Source organism: Astyanax mexicanus, chromosome 25 (assembly GCF_023375975.1).
Source record: "Astyanax mexicanus isolate ESR-SI-001 chromosome 25, AstMex3_surface, whole genome shotgun sequence".
In the NCBI taxonomy this organism is placed as follows: domain Eukaryota; kingdom Metazoa; phylum Chordata; class Actinopteri; order Characiformes; family Acestrorhamphidae; genus Astyanax; species Astyanax mexicanus.
The window spans coordinates 18,580,248-18,607,726 of NC_064432.1; the positions used below are offsets into that span (position 1 = coordinate 18,580,248).

The 27,479-nt window shown below is 38.7% G+C and overlaps 1 protein-coding gene across 1 annotated transcript in view; it reads right to left on the reverse strand.

The window, feature by feature from the left end:
* LOC103031091 (mitogen-activated protein kinase kinase kinase 11) overlaps positions 1 to 27,277 on the reverse strand; it is a 48,227-nt gene extending 20,950 nt beyond the window's left edge. Inside the window, exon 1 of the mRNA XM_049472609.1 lies at positions 24,658 to 27,277. Within this exon, the coding sequence (XP_049328566.1) occupies positions 24,658 to 25,402 (745 nt within the window). The 5' untranslated portion in view covers positions 25,403 to 27,277. The remainder of the gene's footprint in view (positions 1 to 24,657) is intronic.
* Positions 27,278 to 27,479: the final 202 nt, after the last annotated feature.

Below are 27,479 nucleotides of genomic sequence, written 5' to 3' on the forward strand. Positions count from 1 at the left end.
CATGCTTACTTACATCTGTTTTAATCAGTCATAAACTCCAGAACTAATACTGCACTAGTACTGATAACTAAACTCAGTCTCAGAAAACAGTCCTTTATACTGTAGCTTGTGACTCTCACATATGGATATGTACATTTCTAAATTCTGATTAGCTAAAACCAGCTTACAGTCACTGTAAAAATATCCATAGACTTGTATAAACAGATATATTTCTGGCTATAAGGAATCATCTTGTCTTATTCATCACATTATTCACAATGAACTGATGAATGAACTGAATACACTGCTATTTTTTCAAGAGCTGTATATAAAAAAAAAGCAGAATCAATAGGCTGGAAATTATTGTAACAAATTTAATAAAATATTTTTTGTTTGTGGAACATAACCAAACATGCACGTGGGAAAATGCAGAATGCAGAGTTTTTAATAATAATCGTACTTATTTATTGAACATTGATCATTTTAAGTGTCGACTAAGTGGAATCCAGGTTGAACACACACAGCGAAACATGCTGCCTTAGTAAGAAGTGAAACAGGTCTTAGCTCCTTCCTGTTTTATGTGCAGAACACACGCAGAGCTCACTGTGTCTTTCTCTCTCTCTGTCTCTTTTGCTCTCCAGCACTAGATCCTGCCCAGCCCACACCTTAAGCCTGCTGTCTGCTGCCAGCAACCACAACCAAGCCAATGGGATGGTAAAGAAACATAGAGTTATGCCACACGCACACACACACACACACACACACAGAGACACACATCGTGGTGGTTTCCATCAGCCTGTTTCTTGTGACCTCCTCCACAGGACGTGACGCAAATCAGCTCTTCTCGTTCCTCAAAAGAGGACAGAAAATAATCCCCCGCTCCTTTTCTGCCCACAGTTTTGGCCCAGCACTATTCTCAGGGTCAGCTCTGAGTGGACACAGCACAATGGGGCACAGATACAATGAAGGGGCGGTCCTGCCAGAGGACGAAAGCGCTCCCACTGGATTGATGTGGAGGAATAATAAGAGCTGAATCAATACTTTCATTTAAAATAGTTGAAAGCAGATATGGGACACTGGAGTTTTCAATATTATTTGGGACTAGTATTGTATCATGTGATTAAGGAATGACAGTATGTCACAATAAATAATAATAAACAGAATGTCTTGGATTGAATGTCTGAAAAGAAGTAAGTTTAGCTGGATTACTTGCAGATAGTTGTTGACAGGTCAACCACTCCACATTGGAGCACACTTTGGTAAGATGCTAGCCTGTAGGTTATTCTGAAGCTGTGTTATGAAGCCCAGAAAAGTGTGTTAGCCTCAATGTTAACAGTGGGTCAGATGCAAAACTACTAGGTGGCCTCAGCATGCTTGGAGTGTGTTAGCTACAATACTAAAAGCCGAGCTCAACCTGGTTAAAAGTGGCAATGCTAAAAGACACAGCAGCCGGCTACAATGCAAATGGTAGTCATCGCCAGGCTTGGCGCTAACAGTTTTTGAGTTGGAATTACCCACTAGTAGTTGTTGACAGTTGTGTTGATAAACCCCTCATTCATTTAGGGTGTATCTAAAGAATGTAAAGCTGCAGATTTTAGTTGTTTTTTTTTCATAGAGGAATGGAAGCAAAATATCTCTGCACTGAGTTGTGGGATATGCACGCTGGGCCTCCAGCACTGAATGTGGATGTGATTTCTGCCAAAGTCACAAAACCTTTGTCTTTTGTCTTGTTACAAATGACAAAAGTTTCCATTGGGTGTTGTGGAAATACTGCAGTAAATTTAATGGGAAAGGCTTCTAAACACTAAATATTAATACTATCATCTTACACTGAGCAGTTCTGAATTCTGTACACATTTTAATGCAACACGTAAATAACTGTCAATACTGCATCTGAGCGATGCTTGAACAAAAAAAGCAGGCCGAAAGCCACACCCACACTGTGCAGAGTCAGCATGTCTGTGTCTAACACTGTTCCTCCTGTGGTGGAAAGCAGGGCCACTGCGAGTTCACACACACACACACACACACACACACACACACACACACACACACACACACACACAAACACACACAAACACACATTTTATTTTAATTCATTTTAATTCATTAATTTATTTTCATTCATTGGCTTATTCCTGGTTAGGGTTGTGGTGGGCCATGGACCTTCCTAGAGTGCAAGGAAGGAATACCCCAAGACCTACTGTATGCTTCTGGAAGGTGGGAGGAAACCCAAGAGAAAACCCTCACAGTCACTACAAACACACATTCAGAGAAGATCAAAACTACCTACAACCCCAGGCCTATACCACCTACTGTAACAGCATGATGCTAATATAAAGACCAAGACTTTAATGAAAGTAAGCAGAAATAGGTAGTAGTCTGAGATACAGAACTCGTAGGAACTGATAATAAATATAATGATTAAAAAAATTTCCCCAAACAATAGTGTGAGTTTAAAAATAAGATGTAATTCTAACCTTATATAACCTTATAAATAAACTTATTATTATGAAGGAAGCTACAGGTTACCAGGAACAACATTAAGTGAAATGTATTTAGATGTCAATGTAAATGTAGCTGTGAAGGTTCCTAATAGTGTCATGTGATAATCCATCGCATGGAGCTTGAGTACTTTTGCAGATTTAGAGAAGGACAGAGTGTTGAAATGACAGCAGTATGTGGAGGAGCACTGTCCTGTTGGTACAGCGGACCAGTTTAATTATTAGTTCACTGGCATCATTATACAGAACTGCACCCCACACCATGACACCAGGCCTTCTGAACTTGTGACAGATAATGAAAAATCATTTATCTTTGCACTGACCACAGTGCAGCCACACATAGATTCATTGGTTTGTACCCACCAAGACCCACCATGCTTAGCTGTGATGATGTTGTGTTAGTGGCAGTGGCTATGTGACTCCTTAAAGTGGAAAAGGTTTAAAAAATGATATTTTTTATTATGGTACATTCTTTAGATATGTAGATTATATACCACCAATCATGCAAATGATAAAACCTGATTTATGCACCTAACATTACATTTTCCATTTTGCCAACACTACTATTGACAGCACGCCTGATCGAGTGTGCACTCAGTGAAGCAAGAAAAGTCAAAGAATATGACAAAAACAAAACTTACAGGCAACTGCACCCGTTCACCAGCTGAAACAGCAAAACCACAACATGAGAGGATGCTATAAGTGCACTGAGGCTTAGGCAGCCCTTTAGTTTTACGTTGTGGCCTCAGAAACTCTAAATACTGTACAATTATACTTCCACCATTCACTTCAACTATATCTGTTGGGCTCAGGTCCAGAAAGATGTTTTTTAGATGTGGTCGAGGTCCAGAGGCCTCCAGAGGAATAAAGAAACAAAGAAGAGAAATGAGAAGCACGCCCCACGTTAAAACAGCCATACACCAGCGCCGCAAGAGATGGTAACCCAGACAACAGCCTGTGTTTTGTTGTTTGTTGATAGTTTCATAAACAGGGATTTCACTAAGCTGAACTCTTGCGACGCAGCAAGACACAACACAGCCTGAGGCACTTTAGGAGCTAAAGACTGACCTTATTCTTACAACACACTTATCGCTATCAGCTGAACAATAGATGTGTAGCATTTCACCAAATTAAATATCAACCAGCAATGGCAGCAATGATTTAGCTGAAAAAAAGTTTAACCAAAAATTTGAAAGTGCACAGTTTCATCTCTTACTGTCAGTTAGCTTATTTGTGCTCATTTTGGAGCTGCAAGGCTAATGTAGCTAAGACTCTGTGGGAGATTTTACCTCACACGTTTGCATCAGGCTAACTGAGTGTTTTAGAAGCAGTCGACTTGCAGTGCTGTGTGCTGCTGTTCTTAATATTTTTTTTCTTCTTAAATAAAAGGTCTGTGCTTCTTCAGTGTTGCAATGTTAATTGACATCATTCTGAACAGATTTTGCTATTTCAAACAGCCCGAAAATGGTTTTTAAAAGCTCAGTTTTAATGCTCTACTTACTAAAAAAATGTCTGGTTTAAATCGGGCCTGGTCTCACAATAACAGTTTATTGAGCGAGTCGGATTGGGCTCGTCCTGTCGGCTTTGTTATGGAGTCCGGAGGACGAAATTCAATTAATCAAATAAATCAATAAAAATATGGTTCTTAAGGCAGACTACCTTAAATGTTAGAATTTCCGAATTGCAATTGGGTAACAGAGCCTTTAGGAAATTTTTGGAAAATGTTTTGAAATTGTGTTCAATTATAAGAATAAATGCAATGCCATCAATCTAAAGTCTTAGGATAAAAAATAAATGCTAAGGGTCAGTTTTCGGGTGAGCTAACAGGAGTTACATTATGTTGGGTTCCTAAAAACTGTGAACTTGTGAGAAGTTAATTGATAAACATAAAAAACAAATCTACAGATTATATCCATTGCTAAATAAGTTATGCGTAAAATTAACTTCTTCTTTTAATCAGTGTTTTTTAAAGAACTTCCTTTGAGCTATAGAGAGGTCCTCTGTATCTGATACCTTCTTGTATCTGATAGCTTCTAATCCCTTATAATATTTATTCCTCACTGTCCTGATCTTAAGCTGCGTTCTTTTACTTCAGAAGTGTGATGCTGGACCTGGGAATGATTTCAAACTTCAGTGGACGGCGTTCCAGTTAAACATTCATGTAACTGACCACTGTTCTAAAACATTTCCATTTCCACAATAGGTTTGACAATCTTTTACTGGTGTTTTTTTTTACGGGAAATCCAAGCAAAATTCCCCTTTTTAGGTCTCAAGATAAAATGGTTAGTGATTCCAGTTAATATTAAAGCATTATGCAGTATTTTGCGTATCCAAACACTATGCAAACATGCCTATAAAAAGAAGTTGAACAGTACTGTGGGTACAACTGATTTAATGACACACAACACACACATAGGTTAGATGCTAATAAACTATATAATCCTGGAGCTTTTACTACTTTTTATGTGTGGGAGCAGCCATCTTGGATTTTGAATTTGTGGTTGGTGAGGCTCTCATGACATCCTGAGTAGAATATCTGACTGTGAGGCCGTTCCAGAAAAAAAAAAAAAATTGTTTAGAACTAGGAAACTCTGATATCCAATTAAAAAATGGAACGCCGCATTACTTTTAATAGACGAATCGTGCATATTGGAGCCATAATTTAATGACTCTTAGAGGAATCTTAAGTATACACAGAAAGAACAACTGCCTAAAACATGCTAACTTATTCTTCTTGGCTTGTGTTAGCATGTTAGATGAACATAGAGATAACTATAAGACAGTGCTTATAAAACCACAAAGTGCTTAGTTTAAATAGCTCTATGTTTGCCCAAGCCTCTTTACAAATGAATTACACATAGATAACGGCTGCAGCATTGTGCCCCTCCCAATATATACCAACCAAACAGATGGTGTTATACAGAAATCATAAACAAGTCTATTTGAGATTATTTAACTACTCAACATGGTTTGTGATTTGTTTTAGGCAGTGCTTCCATTACTTAGCTACAGTAGTCTCACAGCTACAGAGCTAAATAAAAAAAAGCAAACTTCAGATACCACACATGCTTTCACGGATTGGCTAGGAGGGAAAACAGTAAATTATCTGAACTTTAATAACTTTAGAGAGCAAAACATTCCCAGTGCTCCCAGTGCTCCAATATAACCACACAGATTCATTTTCCTAGCTAATGAATTTCGGCTGTTATTGTGCGAGACTCCAGACACAGTCGTGTATAAAAAAAAAAAAAAAAGTCGTCCCCATGTGACTCTTCCCTACTGTCATTCTCTCCCTTCTGTCATTCTCTCTTTCCGCTCTCGCGCTTCTCGTCCTTTATCCTTTCGCTACTCTAATGCCTTCCTCTTTTCTTCTTCCATTCTCTGACCATATTCTTTCTCTTTCTCCGCTTCTCTCTCTTTCTCTCCGTAACCTTTCAACATTCTCTCTGTGTGATTACTCCCCCTTCCTTCAGTGTGTGTGTGTACGCATAGAGGTTGCCAGACAGTCTGTGTGTGTGTGTTTCTCCCCAGAGAGACAAAGCCCTCCTTCTTCCAGGGGAAAGCCCCCACCCTGCCGGAATTCTGCCCCCACCCACGACCCGGAGAGAGAGAGAGAGAGAGAGAGAGAGAGAGAGAGAGAGAGAGACAGAGAGAGAGCGAGAGAGAGAGAGAGAGACACAAAGTACAAGAGACAGAAGTATGAGAAAAGAGACACAGACTCTCAGCATCTTACAGTTCTGCAAAGCCAGATTGTTGTTTTGTGTTTTTTTCTCCTCTGCAGTCTCATGATTTAAAAACCACAGCTTGCATCACCTATGCAGGGATGGGCTATCACGATATTTGCGGACATTTGCACAACACACGACTTTCAATCGCAATATTTGTCTTCCCTTCTTTGAGTAGTAGCTAGAAAGTCATTGTTGGTCAGTAAGAAGCTAAAAGGACTGTTTGACTGCCTGCCACATGTGATATAGTGTCCCATGACATTTGGCATGTCCCATGGAAGCTAAAGAATGCTGCACTGACCTGTGGGATAAGTGTGTCGAGCCTCCTGAACTAAATCATTGAATGTGGGTGCGATTTCTGCCAGAATCACCGTCTGTTCGAAGAAGTCACCCCTTACGATCATTACCACCCACTGCACTGTGCACTGTGGGTGGTAATGTCTACCATGTCGTATTTCCAGTACATGTGCGACACTGTGGACTGTATCATTCAAGTCGCATTGCTATGAGCACGCTGGCCACAGTTTGACATGGCACACAAGATAACACCCCACAACTTATACAAGCAGTTCTGCAAGGTTAATTTTAGGCTAATTATCAATATACATACACACATTTCATATACAAATACACTTGATATCTTATGATTTTTGGCATGTCAGTGTACATTAGTATATGTGATTCCAGCAAACTCAGCATACACTGATACACTCTTTTACACGATTTTAGCACGAGTAGGTGTCCCAATACTTTTGTCCTCACAGTGTATCAAATTATATCTGCAACACGTTTTTCTGCAATGTGAACACAGTGTTATTTAACATTAGTCTTTTTGTTGATAGAGTAAATGATGGATTTGAGCTTGAGTTAATGGAGTTCCAGTTAAACATTCATGTAAATGACCACTATTTCAAAACAGTTCCACTTCCACAACGAGTTTGACAATTTTTTACTGGTGTTTTACGACAAATCCAACCAAAATTCCTCCCTTTTTTTAAGTTTTAGGTTTAAAATAGTAATTCCAGTTAATAAAGAAACATTATGCAGTATTTCACAAATCCAAACACTATGAAAACATATCTATAAAAAGAAGTTAAACAGCGCTGTGGGTACAACTGATTTACTGACACACAAAACACACAGAAATGCTAATAATCTGTAAAATGCGGGAGCTTTTCCTACTGTTTATGTGTGGATGCTGCTGTCTTGGATTTTTAATGTGTGGTGAGGCTCTCATGACGTTCTGAGTCTAGTTTATAATGGGTAATGCTTGGCTAATGTCTCATCTGCGAAGCGTTATGTTTCTTTTTTTTGTAGGCACAGTGGGCACAGTCTTATTAGACATTAGTCTTTGTGTTGACACAGTAATTGATGGGTTTGAGCTTGTGTTTACGTAGGTAATCTGTGATGAAAATCTAAATGCAGTGTTGCAATGTGAGCCTGTCATAAAAACTAAAGCAGCACACGTCAGTAATCAAACAAGTCCTGGCCAATATGGCTATATGACAAATCACTGTATCTGAGATGTGTGATTAATCAGGTTAACTATTACTGAAATTAGTTATAGGACCACCAATATATTTTTTTGTCTTGTAATTATAATTATTATTTTTATAATAAGGAATAGCAGTATGTATATTGATCATTAGGTTTAACCTTGAAGAACAGCTTGGGAAGGCCAACAAATGTGTACATGGTGAGGTATTATCTTGTAAGTGGTAAGGCTGAACCCCGGCCAGTATGCTCAAGCAAAGGGGATGTGAATTGTGAATCTCACTGTTTGATTTGGTTTCACACAGGCAAAAACCTAAACACACTACAATGTGCTCCAATAAACCACATGAGCACACTGTGACCTCTGATTGGTCAGAGCTGTCTGACGTGTGAGCAAAAAATATATAAATATAGTATAAAGATTCTGTGTTCCAGCACACATATATATGTGCAGTGTAAAGCTGCTTTAACACAGAATGCTGAAATTTTAAACACAGTTTTTTCAATAGGATGTGCAGCGCACTTAGTAAACAGAGTGAATGGTAACTATGACCGTGCATGTATGGACACAACATTTGTTAATAGCTGTGGTTAATTAGCGTTATCTGAGCCAATATATCACATTCAACAGCATCTTATCGGAAGTTTAGCTCAAATAAAAGCTAAAATAAAAAATAAAATAAAAAAATATTTGATTAAATAACCAAAGTGGCTACTTAGTGTGCATACTGTACTTTACCCACCTATTCACACATTTCTACACCACTGATTCACTCAGTCCTTCTAAAAAAAATATATAAGACAATAATGATAAGATAAGACAATAAAAAAACTGATAAGACAATAATGTTGTTTTTACTATAGTAACTTTAGAACCTCCACATTAGCATCTCTTTAAAATGTTTTGCTGAGCAAAACCCAGCAAAGGTGGTTCACTTCTCTTACATGATGTGCCATTTAATGCCACAAAGCTAACAAAAATATATATATAATAGGTCACGTATTAACCCAAACTGTGACCAATTAACCTGATGGACAGCTCAGGCTCTGTCAGCGAGTCAGGCCTGAGCTGATGTTTAACTAGCAATAGTGTCAGCCCGTATCGGTGGTGGTCTTCAACAGTCCTCCTGGACAGATACAGATTCCTGCAGGTTTCAAATCCAAGGAAAATCCCAGCCATTTACAAACAGTATCACTAGTTTTCATTTCTCGACACACCTTAAGTAGGTACCTTACAAGTCAGTGGTTTTAATGTTATGGCTGCTCCATGTATAACATGTTATGCAGTACTGCATGCATAAAACCCTGGCATGGGCATGTAATGGCATCTCACATTATAAAGCAGTACACCGATCAGAGTAAGTCCTCCTGGTGCCGACCACAACAGCTCTGACTACTCAAGACCCCTAAATAGAGGTCAGTCTGTGGTATCCAACACCAAGTCACTGGCAGCAGATACTTTATGTCCTTTATATCAGTTGTGAAGTGGGAGGGACTTCTGTGGATCACAACAACAAGTAGCCCTGGGTGCCTATGAACCTGCTGCCAGATCCCCAATCATCCATTCTCGGACCACATGCTCTGAGACCCAGTCATCTAGCAAATCACAGTTAGGTTTTTGGTAAAGTATCTCAGCTTGCTATTTTTTCTCTTTGGACACACCGTCAAGAAATTACTTCTCTTTCTGCCTAATACAGCTATGTGAAAAAATAAGAGACCACTTAAAAGTTATCAGTTTATTTAATTGTACCAAATTGAAAACCTCTGGAATATAATAAAGAGGAAGATGGATGATCACAAGCCATCAAAGCAAGTTGAACTACTTTACTTTTTGCACCAGGAGTGGCATAAAGTTTTCCAAAAGCAGTGTGTAAGACTGGTGGAGGAGAACATGCCAAGATGCGTGAAAAACTGGGTTAAAAACCAGGGTTATTCAACCAAATATTGATTTCTGAACTCTTAAAACTTTATAAATATGAACTTGTTTTCTTTGCATTATTTAAAGTCTGAATGCTCTGCATCTTTTTTTGTTATTTATTTATTTATTTTCCATTTCTGTATGTCAATATGTCAGCTTTTCACTTCAGCTGGTAAAATGTTAATGGTAATGTTATGGCTGATAACTGTATATTCTATTAATATAAGGAGCATCTTCAAACAACAAGGAAGTTTTTAGAATTTTTAGAACGTCTTCACACTTACACCACTGCATTTATGTAAATGAATACATTACAATATTTAATCATTCACTATTAGCTTCTTTAAGGAAGCAAATTGTGTTTTTATAGTTCTGGCACATTTAATTTTATCTAGTGGTAAAGTATAATATAAAGAAGGAAGTGGTAGGATGTGGAAATTAAGAAATGGAGAACTGCCTGAGATTAAATTTTAAACATTTTATACACAATACTGCACAGCTAGGGCTGCAACTAATGATTATTAATTTGGTAGGTGACTAATCTGATTTATTTTTTTTGATTAGTCGATTAGTAAACAATCTCTTAAAACAGCTGAACTTTAGACTTTAGATGATGTGTAAACATGAAAAGTAATAATATTTAGTGAGTAAATTTGTAATCTGACTAAGTTGAGGGTAACTTGTGTGAATAAGACATGCACTGCACATTATTTACTACTGCACATCAACAGTAGTATACAGTTATACAGTTGTTATACAGTTTGTGTGTACATGGTGTTTGGTTGCACAAAATATTGCATGACGCATCATCAACAACATTTCTTACAACGCCATAATAAAAGCTGGGACATTAAACAAAGTGCAATATATTTTGTCTAAATTCACAATACAGCTCCTGTATAGTCTAAAGACACTGACTGTTCTTTTCAATGTTATGAAATTGCGTATAATTATCAGAATGAGCAACTAGAAAACTGTCAACCCAAATGTGTCACCATTCCCGGCTCCAATATCCCATTTCCTAGGTAAACAGAATGCAGACACACCTTAAGGTTTTTAGGTGACTTGTGTGTTTGTGAAATGACCGTATTCATCCTAATAAATATGCATACAGCTCTAGAAAAAAATAAAAAATAAACCTCTTTTACCAAATTAAAAACCTCTGGAATATAATCGAGAGGAAGATGGATGACCATAAGCCATCAACCTAAGCTAAATTCTGGTGGAGGAGAAAAAGCTAAGATGCATGAAAACTGTGATTAAAAACAAATATTGATTTCTGAAGTCTTAAAACTTTATGAATATGAATTTGTTTTCTTTGCATTATTTGAGGTCTAAAAGCTCTGCATCTCATTTTGTTATTTAAGCCATTTTCTCATTTTCTGCAAAGAAATGCTCAAAATGACAATATTTTTGGGGAGCATTTGGGAGAAATGTTGTCCGTAGTTTATAGAATAAAACAATAATGTTTTTTAATTTTACTCAAACATATACCTATAAATAGCTAAATCAGATAAATGAAGGTTTATAATAAATCATCACTGTCCGATGAAAAACAAGTAACAAGTAAACGTGGTTTACTACATAATTTGAACACAAACTATTCTTTACCCTGTGTCAAAAGTTCTTGATTAATGAACCAACAGGAATTCTGTCCAATTACCTAAAATAAACTCTTTTTACATTGACTTCCATTGAAAGCTAGGAGGGTTTTCTCTCTCTCTCCTATAAAGATGCTGTGTTGGAGATATTTGCTTTTCATTGGAGAGCAACAAAAAAATGTACCATTACACATCTAACACACAACATAAAACATTGGTTTACTAATAATGAAATCTAACAAGATTTTTGAAGATTTTATCTTTACATTTTAATGAAATATTGGCCAACAGAAACGCTTAAACATGATTTGAATCTAAATATTTTTACACTGGCTTTCATTGAAAGGTAGTTTTTACCCTTCTCCTGCCAGGGGTGTAAGAAAATATCAATATTGTTTTGTATTAGCTATAATGCAATACTGTAAAATATAGTATTGATTGTTAATTATTAGTTTAGATATAAAGATGTCAGTGGTGTCAGACAGTGGTTCATTTTGTGTTGTGTTTAATGCCTGCCCACTAGAAAAAAGTTTTTTTTTTTATACTATGGCAGATTTTTTTTATCTATTTGAATAATCTCAATATATTGCCTTGGTTACAGAGTCACATTATATTGCAATATACTGAACTATAACCCATGTATCATGCTCTATATTGTATAGTCCATTTTGCCAATACACAGTCCTAGTTTATGTCACACCTGATATTTTCCAAAATAGCGCATATCCACCCAGACCAGCATAACACAGAAATATAGCCTTATATATTTATCAGCAAAGGATTAGAAATGCAGTAAAATTAACATATACTCCACACAAAACATTTACCAACATCGAATTATGAATGTTTTCCAAAGGAATTGTAATCAGCCTTTCACGATTACAACTGTGATACTTGACATTTCTTAAATTACTTTAATCTTAATTCAATAAAACACCCCCACAAACTGACCTGAAGCTGTGATTGGTCAGGATGTTTGCAGCACACTGTAAAAACACATTATGATTGGTTAAAGTGCACATACTGCAGCTTTTTCCCCCCACAAAGGCCAAGAGTGACAAAAAAACAAAAGATTTTCATACAAAGTACGACACCTAAGCGATTCTGAACACCAGCTGCAAAAATACAGAAAAAAACATAATCTGAGTGAATATCCCACATTTCATGCAGATAATGAAACACAAACCCACTGACCCGGAGCCGGACTGGTCTGTGTCCTGCCGGCCATCCTAAACAATAGGCTGGGTTGTGTCGAACAGCAAAACAGAGACCCGGAGACCAAAAAAAAAGGGCTCGGGGCCTGGAAAAGTTTTATTCTTTCATACGAATCTCTCCCCACTTCCTGTGCTGCTTGACCCTTTAGTGTCTTTGTTTTCCTTCTTCACTCAACCCGTTTTCTCTCTCTCTCTCTCTCTAAAAATAAATAATCAAAAAAGCTGTCAGTCTCTTTCTCTCTCAGTTCCTCATATTGATGTCTCTTTCAGTGTGTGTGTGAATTCAGTGTTCACTGTGAATTATCTGAATTATCCCGGCCATCAGCTGCATGACCATGGCTCTGAAACAGAATTCCATTATTTTAAAATAAAACAAAAACAGTATTTTCATTATTTCAAGAATATACTATTATATACATTTTATATAGCATATTAGCTTTACACATTCAGTAAAAACAAAAAAATCGTATAAACAAGATTTTGTATAAAAAAATAATAATGTAAAAGTAAAAAAAAAGATATATATATATATATATATATATATATATATATATATATTAGTGCTGCATATGAACTGCAAATATAACCAATTACACAAAGAATATGCTTACAGCTTCACAGTAAATAACTGATTTCAAGATAGAATACCGCTATCATCACAATATGGATTTTTAAAATGAAGATATTACTGTGCATGATGCTGTAAGGCACACCCAAAAAAGCACACTCACGATTTTCATTACTTTAGTAAAAGAAAACTCCATTCTCTCTAACCACCTGAGCCACTGACCTACAACACACTTATACAAGAGTTTAAGACCCAAAAAAGCTTATTGGCTTATTATTACTTTATAGTTCTTATTATTTAAAAAAAGGTATTATAGGCAGGGGCCTAGTGTAAAGACTGGCCTCTCATTTGCACATTTACGCCAAATCTCCAAGTTTCACTATTACTTCATTTGTAGAACCACTTTTGGAGGTGTGGAGGAATCTATGATTGAGAGATCACCCACACAGCCACTGTGCTGAAGAACAATACAGGCATTATGAACTGAAACAGCAGCACTTCAGACCTCAATCAACAGGGAAACATTACACAGGGCGACAACACAATGGTCAACGTCAGTTAACAGTACCTTAATCCCATAATGAAACCATTAAATGCTTAATGTTCACGAATTGTGTACGAATGACAGATGCAGGGATTCTCTACCCTTACAGTCAGGGATAATGCATGGTTCCAGTTCCCACGGGATAAGATGATACTATAAAAAGCTCCTAATGTGTCTGTCAACACAACCAGCTGTTGGAATAGAGTTCTGAAACAAAGCTGGACGAAGCTGTAGGTCTGCATTTACAGCTTTGCAGCACCTGCTGTACAGTATGTTACAGTTTTTACAACTTACATCTGAGGCCTTGTGGTTTCCAGAAAATGCAGTTGCCCACACTGTACACCAAGAAACTAGCAAAAGCACCAATTAAATCCTGGGCTAATTTGTTATGTTGGCTCTGGTTGCATCAAAATACTATCAAAATTTTTACAAACAGTGTATGCTGCGAAACACAGAATCAGAAAAGTTAAAGCCTGATAACCTGTGACTGCTCATCACTCTAATTTAAAGAATAAATCCAGTGTTTTCAGCCTAATCTTGACCTGCTGCATCTGTATCACACCATGGACAATAACTGGGATTTTTCCCAATGCTTGTAAAAGAACAGAAAACCTTCTGACACACTTATAATTGAAGTCATAGGGCAGATAGTTGAAATTACTCAGTGTTCCTTTAAGAGGTCATAAGGTTCAGTCTCAGCTACAGAGATCTTGAGCAAGGCAGTGAAATCAAGTCCTACGGGACTCACTATGTATTTAGTAAATAAAAAAAAAACGCTCAATACATAGTAGATACAGATTTTAACAAATCGTACTAAGAAAAATGTGCTTTTTTGGTTAAATGTTAGCATATAGGTCTCAATCTACATATATATTTTGTCTATTTTTGTAGTGCATAGAAGCTTATGCAGCTATATATTAGCATGGGGCAAACAACATACCTACTGAGTTAAATGGTTATATACTTACCTCAAACTGTACAGGCTGTTAAGTAATCTCTAACAAACATGGTTAGCTATGTGATTCCTGACAATCACTTGCAGTTCTAGGGGCGGGACCACAGGGGTAATAGCCCCAACTGAAATCTGACTGGCTCCCTGAAGTGTCCCTATCCTGTCACTCATCTGTCCTTTATCCAACAGCATTAAGATTATAGTTTCACTACTGGGGCTAATGAGCCAAACAGGAATATACATTAAGATTAAAGCATATATACGAAAGATGTTTTGAACTGACCGTATGACTGTAAAAAAAAGCAAAAAAACGGTAGGTATGTAGGTATATTTTATTGTGTAAGATTCAAGTGTTTGAACATGGTGTGACTGGTAAAAAAAATACTTGACCCCTCTATAAATATTGTGGCCCCTTGACGGCACCTTACTTAGAAAAGTCATAGATCCACTACTGCTGACAATTAATGACATATATTTTCTGATTAACTCTGTACGCTGTCTCTGGGGTGAGTGTGTGGTGATTTTGAAGGAAACAATTCAAACTGTGCTAACTGTTAGCTTAGCAATTTGTTTTTTAGCAACGATAGCCTTGCACCTCGGGTGTTAACTACAGGAGCTTCACTACACCTGACCGGGTTAATTTATGGGGAAGGGGAACATGGTGTGATTGTGACTTAAAAAAAAAAACAGTTTCTGTAGTAATTAGCTCAGCTAATTAGAATACGCTAAACAAACTAACTGATATCTGATTTTTCTGCTTTATGTGACAGTGGGAGTCTTTATGAGGGGAATCCCATGTCAGGCTGGTACCTGCCCCGCTCCGGATGCCGCCAGCTTAGCCTTTCCAAAATAAAGAGACAATACAGGCCAGACCCATGGCAGCTGCCTTTCCTTATCAGCCCTGGCCAAAGAAGAGAGAGAGGGAGGGAAAAAAGCTGACTAGTGCCCTCTGTTTCCTGCCCTCCTTCAGCACAGCAGCTTACAATGTAGAGCTAAACTGAATCTGCTCCAGCCCTGGCCCTCCTCCTTTAACTCATTTCCCACTTATCGAGTGTGCTAGGGCAGGGAAATGAGTAAACACTGAAACTTCTGCAGCTCTTTAAAGAAATATCCCAGAGTTTTTACCCAAACTTATCTCAATTTGCTGCATCTGAAGAGCCTACACTAAAACTTGTCGTAAGGGTAAACAAAAAAAATCTAAAGACATTATGACAATGTACTGCCAATAATAAAGTGATGATTGTCAGTACATGTCATTACATAAACAGTGTAAATATGTTAAAATATTGCAAACAGATATTGACATTTTACCACTGGTTATCTTATGTTTTTGTCAGCATATCAAATGATAGAGATGCATTGTAAGCATAATGTATAGTATTATATATCTCTCAAACAAACAGATGAAGAAAAGAAAAGAGAAGAGGAGAGAAGAGAAGAAAATAGAAGAGAAATGAGAAATTGGAAGAGAAAGGAAAACAGATCAGACAAGTAAAAGAGAAGAGACAAATAATGTAGATGACAAGAAGGGAAGACAAGATCTAAGACATATAAAACAATACGATAAATGCAGAGAAAAAAAAAAAAGAGTAGACCTATAACGGCAAAAACATACCAATATCTTTAAGAGCAATGGTCATATACACAGTGTGAAAGTATCTGAGCGTCTCAGTGGTTTAAAGACATTGTGACTGAAAGCTGAACACCCGGAGTAAATAATGCAGCCCTCTAAATGTGCTGCAGGTAATGAGGGTAATTAGGAGAATGTGAAAATGTTGCAGTGTGTAGGCGGTGGAAAATTCCTCATACTGTACACAAACACACACACACACACACACACACACACACACACAATATGATTAAGTGAGCCTTCCCGATTTTAGCATGCTGTAGGGGTGATAAAAGACCTTATCACTGAACACCTGCAGATAGAGAGAGATAAGACAAGAAACAATTGTAGAGAGAGGAATAAAATAATACAGGGAAAAGGCAGGAAAGAGAAGAAAGAGAGACAGAGAAAGAAATAGTGGAAGAGAGCAAAAAAGAAAACAGAGGGAAACAGAGAAAATACGATAATAGTGAGAGATGTTCTAGATGACCAAAGTCAGCCCAAAGTTACTAGGGGTTTAAAAACAACCAATCACAGTCCACGGACAAAAGAGAAAGAAAAAAAGCTCATATCTGATGCTACGAGGGAATGAGGGAAAGGAAAAGAGAGAGAGAGAGAGAGAGAGAGAGAGAGCGAGCAAAGCACAGCACAAGAGCAAGAGATACAGAAAAAAAGAAAGAGGAAGAGCAAGTGTGAGAGAAAGAAACTGCAAAAAAAAAGGCAAGCGAGACAGTGCAAAAGAAAGCAAAAGATCAAAAAGGAAGAGAGAGATACAGAGGTACAGTGAGAAGCAGAGTGGGGAAGAGAAAGAGCAAAAGAAAAAAGGGCATGAGGGAGACAGAGAGACAGAAAATGAGCTGACCAAAAATAATTAGACACAGAAATAAGAGAGAGAGAGAGAGAGACAGACAGACAGCGAGAGAGAGAGAGAGAGAGAGAGAGAGAGAGAGAGAGAGAGGTGCTAAAGAGATAGAAAAACTAAGAGAGTGAGAAAAAGAGTGAGATAGATGAAGACAGATAGACAGAGAGAGAGAGAGTTAAGTTGCTCCTGGGTTGAACTGAGGCTCTTCTTGAGAGAGGCCACTGACACACAGTGCTTAGCTTGGCACTTTCCCACGATTTCCCCTATCCGCTATACCAGTGAGTGAGTGAGTGAGTGTGTGTGTGTGTGTGGGCCTGGATGAATATTTGTTTAACTGGGTGAGGCAGCTGGTGTGTGTGTGTGTGTTTACATGTGTGTCAGTATACTAGTATACTCGTTTCATTCAGTTTATAAGTGCAAATGGGCAACTTGTGTGGCTAAGGAAAGAGTGGTGTGTGTGTGTGTGTGTGTTTGTATGTGTGTGTGTGTATGTGGGGCTAAAAGAGCTTCCTTTCTGTATTTGCTTCCAGTGGAATTCCAGTTATGGCCCCTGGCTTTACTCCAAGACTTTCCCATCACTAGACGTACTTCTGCAGGCCTTGCCTTCTCAGCATCCCGATAGTCCAACTATTCAAGTGCACGCACACACGCACGCACGCATGCACACATGCGCACACTCTAAATTGGCCTGAATCTGATCAAACAACGTATCCTGAACACCTAAGCAGGGGACATGATTAATGGTAGGTAAATAATAATATTAATATTTTTAATAATTTTACACACACACACACACACACACACACAGTACAAAATCTTTAATCCTCTTAATTTCCTGTCTGAATCCTTCATCCTTTAAAAGGTCCCACACTCATAATCCAAAGCTGTTTTTGCTACTGTGCCTTTAAGAGAGTTTTGTGTAAAACACATCTGTCCTGATTGGTTGTCCAGTATTACATACCTATCAAAAAGACACACACAATCAGACAAACTAGCCTGTTATGGTATTTGATAGTTCCTAATGCATTACCCTTAACTCATTCAAAATGTATTAAAACATTAATACAATAAGATCAACTGAAAACTGTAATAAATTCAATCCAATCCAAAACTGTAATAAGCAAATAATCAACCAAAAGGAAAAAAGTAATACATTTATCAAAATGTTATTTCCAAACAATAAAATAAATATTTCCAAATGCCCAACAATAAGGATTTTACAAATTCTAATAATAAAATATTGTATTGCACGTTATCAACCAGACGAAAAATGTAATCAAATCTCAATAATATAATATTACAAATGATCCACAAAAACAATTAATTCATCATTTTTATTACATTTTGCATTGGTGGAAAAATGTATTGGTAAAAAATATTATTTATTATGATATATTATTTTATTTTATATAGTTATTATATTAATTATTATATACTATTATACCAAGTGTATTACATTTCTGATAAAGTTAAATATATCAATTACTCCTCAGCTTAAACATTCATATATGGGAATATTGAATTCAATGTTGTTGTGATGTCATAAACCCCAACACAAACACCACTAAATACTATACATGGAGTTCACTAGAGAGACATGTGAAACTAGTGATACCAAGACTCTCAAATCAGCCTTTATTCTACTTTAATCTAGTGCTAGCTGTTTGTCACTGTCATATTAATGTGTCTACTATACATTTCTGTGCTGTGTGATTGGCTGAGGGGCATCATATGAGGGTTAGCATCTCCAACCTATAGTTGTAATCTGTAACCTAGCAACAAACAACATCCGTGTTTAAAACAGCAAGTAACTAGCCTGCGAAAACCACTATAACGAATGATAACCACGACTGTGGTTCCTACTTCCTCAATAGTTTAGCGCTTTACAGGGAGGGTCTAGTTTTTAACTTTAGGTAGCATTAGAAGCACAACTGAATTAGGACATTTCCTCATCATCAGTATACATCTGCACTGATCACTGGTTGGTGAGGTTGGAGTAGCATTGTGGATAACCTTATCCCTCACTGTGGCAAACTGAGGTTGGATTCCCTGGCCTGGCAAGCATACAAGCATACCACCATGATCAAACTTGTTGACCAGGATGACCAAAGTCACATCGCATATGATCAAAAACACGCACTATGCTGGTAAACTTCAGTGACCAGCTTTTTAACCTATCTAGTGCCAATCTCGCATAGCCAGTTCACCTAATATGCGTGTTCCTTTTTCCTTTAGGCAATGGCATGGTAGAGTATCTTGTGAGTGATGTTAAACACTGGCCAAAGCTGCATTAATTATTAAGAGTTTGAGTAAGGACTGATAGTGGGTGCTAAATAACTTTAGTTGTGACACTGTAGGAATACGTTAAAGAAGGCATTACCAAACACTGTGGATATCAGATAGAGGGTGGTAATGATCATGACCGGCAGCATCTGGTCAGAACTATTTATGCGAACAGACAAGCACACTAAAGAAGCATCCTTCAGCTTCAGGACATAGCAAAAGTCATGGGACCCAATACTAGTTCCTGTCTAATAAATGTCTGATAAACAAACAGTCGAGATGTGACACTTTTAAGACGTCATGTGTTTATTGCGATTGGCGTTTCCATTTGCTTGGCTTTGTTCCAAATAACTCACTCTCTTCCTAGCTTTCCACACTTCACTTGACCCCTTAGCACACTTCACACTCAGCACTGAAATGCAGTGTCCTCTACGACACCCTGCCCTCTCTCTCTCTTCCTCCCTCTCCCTCCACTGCTTTTGGGAATGGGACGAGACTTTCTGAGTTAAAAAAGGGAAAGAAAAAAAAGAACAACACAAGAAAGAAAAACACAGGATACTGAACTCTGCATGCCAGAACTCAAGAGACAAGTAAGGACACGTCCGAGACAAAGGAGTTTGGAAAGAATTAAAAAACAAGAGGCAGCGGGAGGGAGCGAGCGAGTGAGGGAGCAAGAGTGAGAGAGAGAGGCAGAGAGAGATAATATCACACAGTACAGTGAGTGGATTGTATTCTGGTGTACAGAAAAAGCCTGTATTAAAAAAGAGTTTGCTTTTACGCAACTGAGGTGTTTTCCAGGCCGGCGTGCCGAGCATGGGACATGCGTGGGAACACAATAAAGAATGAAGGGAGGCTTGGCGAAAGGTGTAAGAAGGAAAAGGCAGATGAATAATGGATGGATGAAAGGATGGAGAAAGAGACAAGAAAAACACACAGTCACGATGACACAAGGAAAGAGAGAAGGCCGGACGTGTCGACTGAGTTCATTTAAAGCCAGGGGGAGAGCAATGAGGAAACTACAACAGCAACCAAACAAAACAAGCAACACAAAGCTTGATAAAAGTGTGTGCATTAATAAAACTGAGACATCTAGACTCTAAACCAAATCCTCTGAAGGTGAAGCTCCAATTTTCAAGCCATTGACTTCAAATTTGTCATGCATTTAAAGGTAAGTTAGCGATCGCATTTCAACCACTTGAGTGCTTTGTCTGAGCGTCAAAGACGAGCCCTCAACAAGTGATAGAGGATGCTTAGCATGATACTCAACAAAAAGTACCTAGCAGATTTAACACATGGACCTATTGGCCACAGCCAAAAAGACTGCAAGACACAGCCGGAGGTGGAGTTTCTCACCACCCTAAAGTCACACATGGTAACTAAGCTTCAAATACAGCCCAATGCGATGTCACAATAAACACAATACTTGAATATATCCACACATTTCTTCCTACAGCAGTTTAGCTCCTCCCGTTATCGTTATAAGGAGTGTTTCAGTTCGTGTTGATTTGTGAATGAGCAGGTTTAATATATAGACTCTAAACCTGCTAGTTAAAAAAACATTGTGACTGTAGGATGGTACAGCGACTAGCAATGGCCAATGAGAGCGTAAAAATTGTTGGGGGTTATACAGCAGCCTAATCTAGTTCATATTGTTTTCCTTGTCTTCTGAATGTTTTCATTGCAAATTAGTACACAAACATAATATTGCTTATTTCTAATGGCTATTTATGTTGAAAGAAAAGGTGTGTCTGGTCTTGGTTTCCCATTTACAAGTTATAAAAAGTTGTAAAAAATGTAGTGTGAAGGGTACAAACATTAGATGACTCTGGATAATATCATTGAGCAGAATTAGGCATGCATGACCCTGTTATCTAGGTGCACTTACTGTCTTTCCTTGAACCACTTTTGGTAGGTACTGTTACACTTACAGATCACTGAATCGCAGTAATACCCTGCCTGATGTTTTAAAGATCATTTTTTGACCCAGTTGTCTAGCCATCACAATTATGTCCTTGGCCACCACAAAGAGTTCAAATTCTAGCCCATTTTTTCTGCCTCCAAAACATTACCATCAAGAACTGTTTACCTACAGCAAGAACTGTTCGCTTGTTGCCTAAAATGTGGATCTCACCCCTTGATAGACGTCATTATACTGTATGGATGAAAGAATGAAGAAAGAGGTGAGAAAACTAACAAACAGTCACGATAACAGGAGGAAAGAGAAGGCCGGATGTGTCGCCTGAGCAAAATTGAAGCTGGGGGCCAGGACGCTGGAGCAATAACAACAACAACAACACCAGAGCAAAAAACAGCACAAAGTTTTAGAGAAATGTCTGTGTGCATGACATTGAGAGCGGAGAGAAAATGAGGTGAGGTACTGAAAAGAGAAATAGAGACAGAGAGTGAGAGAAAAAAAAAGAAAACACAAGAAAACACGCAAAGCCTCAGAAATGTTTCAATTCAAAAACCGTTCAAGCAAGGAAGCGTGCATGTGGTTATAGTTTCCGTGGGTGGACCACCACACACTGAGATTAACCCTCTACCCAACATCACTACCAGATCTGATACACATCTTTATTACTTATTGTATAAATATTCTGTAAAATTATACCCTCATTTAGCTCATTCTGGAAACCAGAACTCTTAAGGTACTATTATTATTATTATTATTATTATTATTATTATTATTATTATTGTTACTACTACTATGAGGAAATATGATTGCATATCAGTATGAATGAGTATGGGTCTTGTTCTGATCTCAGCAGAAATTCCTGTACCAAAACTGTCCTAAAATAGCCGAGCGTACACACACACACACACACACACACACTATGTGGTGTGATGTTTAGCTGTGTGTGTGTGTTTCTTCCTGTGGGACTGTACAGTAAGTAGCATAAGCATGACACAACCCTGATCTGCTTCATGTTTCTTTAGGAAGGACCATATTTAGACCTGATTAACTAGATGAATGAACTATTGTGATTTTATCCTAACAGCAACAATCAGATATAACAATTAAACTTGTTTTGTTTGTTTTTTAAAGAATTGCGAAAGTATATAACTGCATACAAAAAATATTATTACTACTTGATGTGTACTTACTTACACATTCAGTGGAAACCATAAAAATCTTAAAATATTTGTCTATTTCATAAACAGTAATGTTTTGTATAAATAATAATAGTGTAACAAAATAAAATAAAAAAATAGAAATAAAGTAATTTAACAACAAAAATCCACCACAAAACTAAAGTGACTGCTTTCAAGAATTCCACAATATCACGAGACAGTGTTAGTTTTATTGTGTCAGAACTTTCACATTTAATGTCATAAAGAGTTTAATGTTTAAGACCACTAATAAGACCACTAAAAACTCAAAACAGACAGATCAAAAACAATCAATCATTTCTTTCTTTCCTCTTTTTTTAAAGCTAATATCTTCTGCCTTCTTGTTCTGCTATATGAAGAACACCAGTCAGTAGCCTATATTCCACATACACATTCTGTACTGGCCATTCGGTTGCCAGTGTTGCCGAAATCCTGCTTCAAAGCGTAGTCCTGCTGGGTCAATTTACATTTCTATTAAAAAATGTAATTTATTCTGACCTTTGCTTGGCTTATCAGCGATTGCACACCGTTTCACAACCTTCTCAGAAAAGACTGCAAGCAAACACGCATTCAATTGGATATTTGGGCCAAGACAAGTCACATGACCTTGCCTGTGGCTCTCCAGAGCAAAGAGTATATTCCCACACAATTACCTCTCCGATTACTTAAAACTGAGGTTTTATGACAGACCTCAAGCACACCACAGTCAGGGAGAGGGAGCCGGAGCTGATAGCACGCTCACGTCAAACCTTACCCAACAGCCGGCTGAATGAATGGTTTCCTATTTTCTCAGAGGAGTGTGAATAATCGCATTACTACAACATATGTGTTTGTGTTGGCAACCAACCTGTCATAATTAGACCATGTTTTTTTGGTGGAGTGGAAGACGTGAACGGCGTGTTTTCAGACCTGAACAGCTGGACTGTTCAGTGTGTAACGCAGGTTAGCACACATGATTCCGGGGGAAATTCAGGAACAGTTAAGCCACTGTTTTCCCAGTCAACCAACCCCTTAGGGAAGCAGCGATCATCAACATTCTCACATTATCTCTCAGCTCAAGCACACCTGAGCTAAACAACCGACATCTCTGATTGGCTGGTACAGGTAAGCAGGAAGTAGCAACATACTCTTAAAAAAAAAACCAAAAAAAAAATCAGAACACATACTAAAAAGCTTTTTTTGTCCATTGAAGAACTGTTGACTATCTAAATATACATGTATGACATACATATTTGTATATATTTATATGACTCCTTTGGTTTATGTTTGGTATCCACTATGAATTATTCAGTACTGACAATACATTCTTCAGTATCTACTATGAATTATTTAGCACCCAGTATGAGTTATTTAGCATGTACTTTCAGTTGTTTAGTATCTATTATAAATTATTTAGTATCTTCAGTATCTTCTATGAATCATTTATCATCTATTAAGAGGTTTTTAGTATACACTATGAATTATTTACTATTTATTATTAAGTACTATGAATCATTCACCAAATTTTGTAATTACTTAGCAATTAACATGAACATATCAGTAACAACTATGAATTATTCTGCAACAACTACAGAATGACACAGTATCTAGTATTAATCAATAACAAAATACCATTATTTCCCAAAATGCATAACTAAAGTTGCATCAACTAAACTGCGTGGCTAAATGCTACTTGCAAATTGGCTGACAGTAGATTTGATTGCATGAGGCCACAGATGGTATAAATTTTTTGTAGACAGACCCTTATAAGATTACTTTTTGATTTTTTTTTTTTTACTAATACCATTGTTCTGTGAAGATTTAGGCCCAAAGTGTGCAATCTATTATTGGATGGAAGGGTACATGCATGGAGTTATTGTTCTGCATATTGTCAGTGTCTGAAAAGTTTAATGCCCTGAAAAGCTCTCTCACAAAGTTATTGCACAAAAAGTCATGAATATTGTGCCTGGTGCCTGAGGCATTAAGTTCCCATAGTACTGAAAAGTTTTTGGCCTAAACTGTTCATAGTGGCTGAACTATTGCAGGGTGTTGTAAGGCTAAATAGTTCTCTATTAAGATGTATTTTTCCAGATTTGGCTACCTTTAGCACCACTGTAAGGAAATCAAAGTGAGTATCTCTACGATTAACCATTTCACACCAACTCTGACTCTGTGAATGAGTGTGAATGTAATGGTTTACACCTATCGCTTGAACTACATTTAAGAACTTGAAGATCCCCCTATAGAGTGCATCACAAAGCCCAATATCACAGTAACAATACACAGACAATAGCTTGCAATGTGGGTTACTTACTGTTGTTTGATTTGAGGTCACGGTGGATGACAGGTACTATGGCCTCATTGTGCAGGTACAGCATCCCTCGAGCGATCTGCACGGCCCAGTTCACCAGGACGTGCGGCGGGATGCGTCTGCCGGCCAGGGCCCGGCTCAGCGGCCCACCGGAAGCGTACTCCATGATGAGGCACAGGTTGGGCTCCTGCAGGCACACCCCTTTGAGGGCGATGATGTTGGGATGCGTAAGCATGGCGAAGAGTCTTGCTTCGTTGCGCACATTCTGCGCAGTCACACTAATATCCTCATCCGGATCCTGCCGAGCTGCCTTGACGGCCACCAGCCCGCCTCTCCAGGTGCCCCGGTACACTTTCCCAAAGCCTCCAACCCCTATGACCTCCTCTAGGCTCAACTCCCGAAAATCCACCACCTCAGGCTCAAACTGTAGCTCGTGGGCCACGTCGCCCACACTAGGGGGCAGTTTACCATAGCCACTGGGCTTGAGCGAGACATAATTGGAGGGGAAGATGCCCACCTTGTTGTTCACCTTGCCCGCCCACCAGCCCTCGTCTCCAGACACCTCAGAGTCCAAAGACAGGACCTCCACAACATCTCCCTTGCGCAGGGTCAGCTCATCCTTTCCTGATGCTTCATAATCGAACAAAGCGGTCCACACCGGGTTGCTGAAGCTCCCTTTTTGAGAGTCCTGCAGGCTTTTCCAGGGCACCAGAGGGCCGCGGGTAAATATGCTCTTCAGCGGCTCCATGTGTGGTTCTCTGTGCACAACGTGGTTTAAATGGCGACTTGATTTGTCGAACTGTGTACTTCCCGTCGCCTCTCTCCCGATGCGACCCCTCTGGAAGGTTCATGAGGGCCTTCTGCATCCAGCTTCAAGCACAAGCAGTGCAAGGTCACACAGCCATCGCCAGCCAGAGCACTCCACAATGACACCCCAACAACTGTGGACATGGATATCACAGGCCTACGGCTCCATGGAAGTTTGGGGCAGGCTTTAGTCAGGCTTTAGGCCAAAAGAAAGTTAACCAAAGAATGGGTTGTGTGTGGGAGAACCTGGAACCTGGACACCAACTGGTCTCCATGCACTTACGTACTTGAGCTCACTTCAGCTTCTGCTTCTTACAGAGCTGAAAGAACATGGAGAGGAATGGAGGAACATACGGAAGCCCAATATAGACAAAAAACACAATGTGTGATAACACCGTTGTGTATCCCATTAAACTAGTTTCTGGCACTTGGCTTGGCTGCAATCGGGCCTCTTACGATAAACCTTATCTCTCATATCACGATAATGCTAAAAATCTAATTTATCATACTAGCCTGTAACAGGAAGAACTCCCTCTTGTGCCGCACAAAGATAAAGCATTTTGGGTTTGCTGTTATTTAAAAAGTTATCACAGCCCTTTACTCTAAAAACTCATATTGCGATAATGAAGAAAATATGATTTATCGTACAGTCCTCTGTTGCTGCAAGCAAGCAATGCAATTCAGGGTTATTTAAGTAGTTATCGCAGCTCTTTTGTTTGTTTGCCTCAGGTGTTTATCGTGAAATCTCTTATTGTGATTAACTTTAAAAAGCGATTTATCGTACAGACATAGCAGTCTGCAGGTAATGCAATTTTTTTTATTCTGCTGATATTCAAGGCTTTATCGAAGCTGGTTCAAAAATGTGTATCAGAATAACAATTAAAAATACACTATCATACAGCACTAGCCTCTGTTGCTGCAAGCAGGTAGTGCAATTTTCAAGGAGCTATTCAAGGAGTTCATAAAAACAATATTGATAAAAATACGATTTAGCGTACTACCCTAGAAAGTTTGCTCATATTTGAGGCCTTATCGAAGCTCTTTAGAGAGGGTGTTTATTGTTTATCCTTTAGCCTTATATTTATAACTTCAGAACCAAAAAAACAGGTCCAGGATCTGCTGACCATTCAAATCTCACAGAAGATAAACTGATGGAGTCCAAAGTCCAACACGGTAGGAGTATAAGGATATCCACAAATCCAAAAACTAAATCTTCAGGATAAATATGAAGGTGAGGAGCAGGGGAGCATGTGGCTAGTTGTCCATTTTGACTTGTCAGTATTTTTAGTCGTCCAGTGCTCTGGTCAGTCCGAGCAGGAAGCGCAGAGGCGCGCAGAAGAATGGCAGGAAAGGAGCGCGCCAGAGAGAGAGAGAGAGAGAGAGAGAGAGAGAGAGAGGGGGCCAGAGAGAGGAAAAAAGAGTTTATAAGAGACCAGGATTTTTTAAAAACGTTTAAAAACTCTGTGAAACGCAGTAAAACCCAGTCTTACTTCTCTCCATTCCTCACAGACCCTCAGACTCACAGTGTCTCTCTCTGTATCTCCTCTCTCTCAGCGCTGGAACTCCTCAGATCAGACTTCTTCTGAACAGGAAGAGTTTCCTCCTCCACTTCGCTCCTGTTTACAGAGGTGGTCCGCACCCCGCTCTCTCTCCGCGGCTCCGCGCGGCTCTTCACCTCCTCAGCCCTTAAACAGGTGTGTGGTCCCGTGTGTCTCCGCCGCTGTAGCCCCGCCGCTCCGCGCGCTCTCTCCCCCCGGGCTCCGTACAGTCGCTCCGCTCTGCGCCGCTGCTGCCAGTACGCAGTCCGGAGGGTGGGGTTTCGCTTTCTGACTCTGGCCGCTGTCCAATCCGCGCACTCGCGTCCTAACTAGAGCACCACAGCTCCAAACCCTAGGCGCTGCTTCGAGACGAGCGCTCGCTGCGCGCGCACCTGCTGCTGAGCAGTGATGGTCACGTGGTCTCCAACTTTAAAAAAAAAAAAAGTTGTGTTTTTATGGTCTCTCTTACATTAGTTTTAA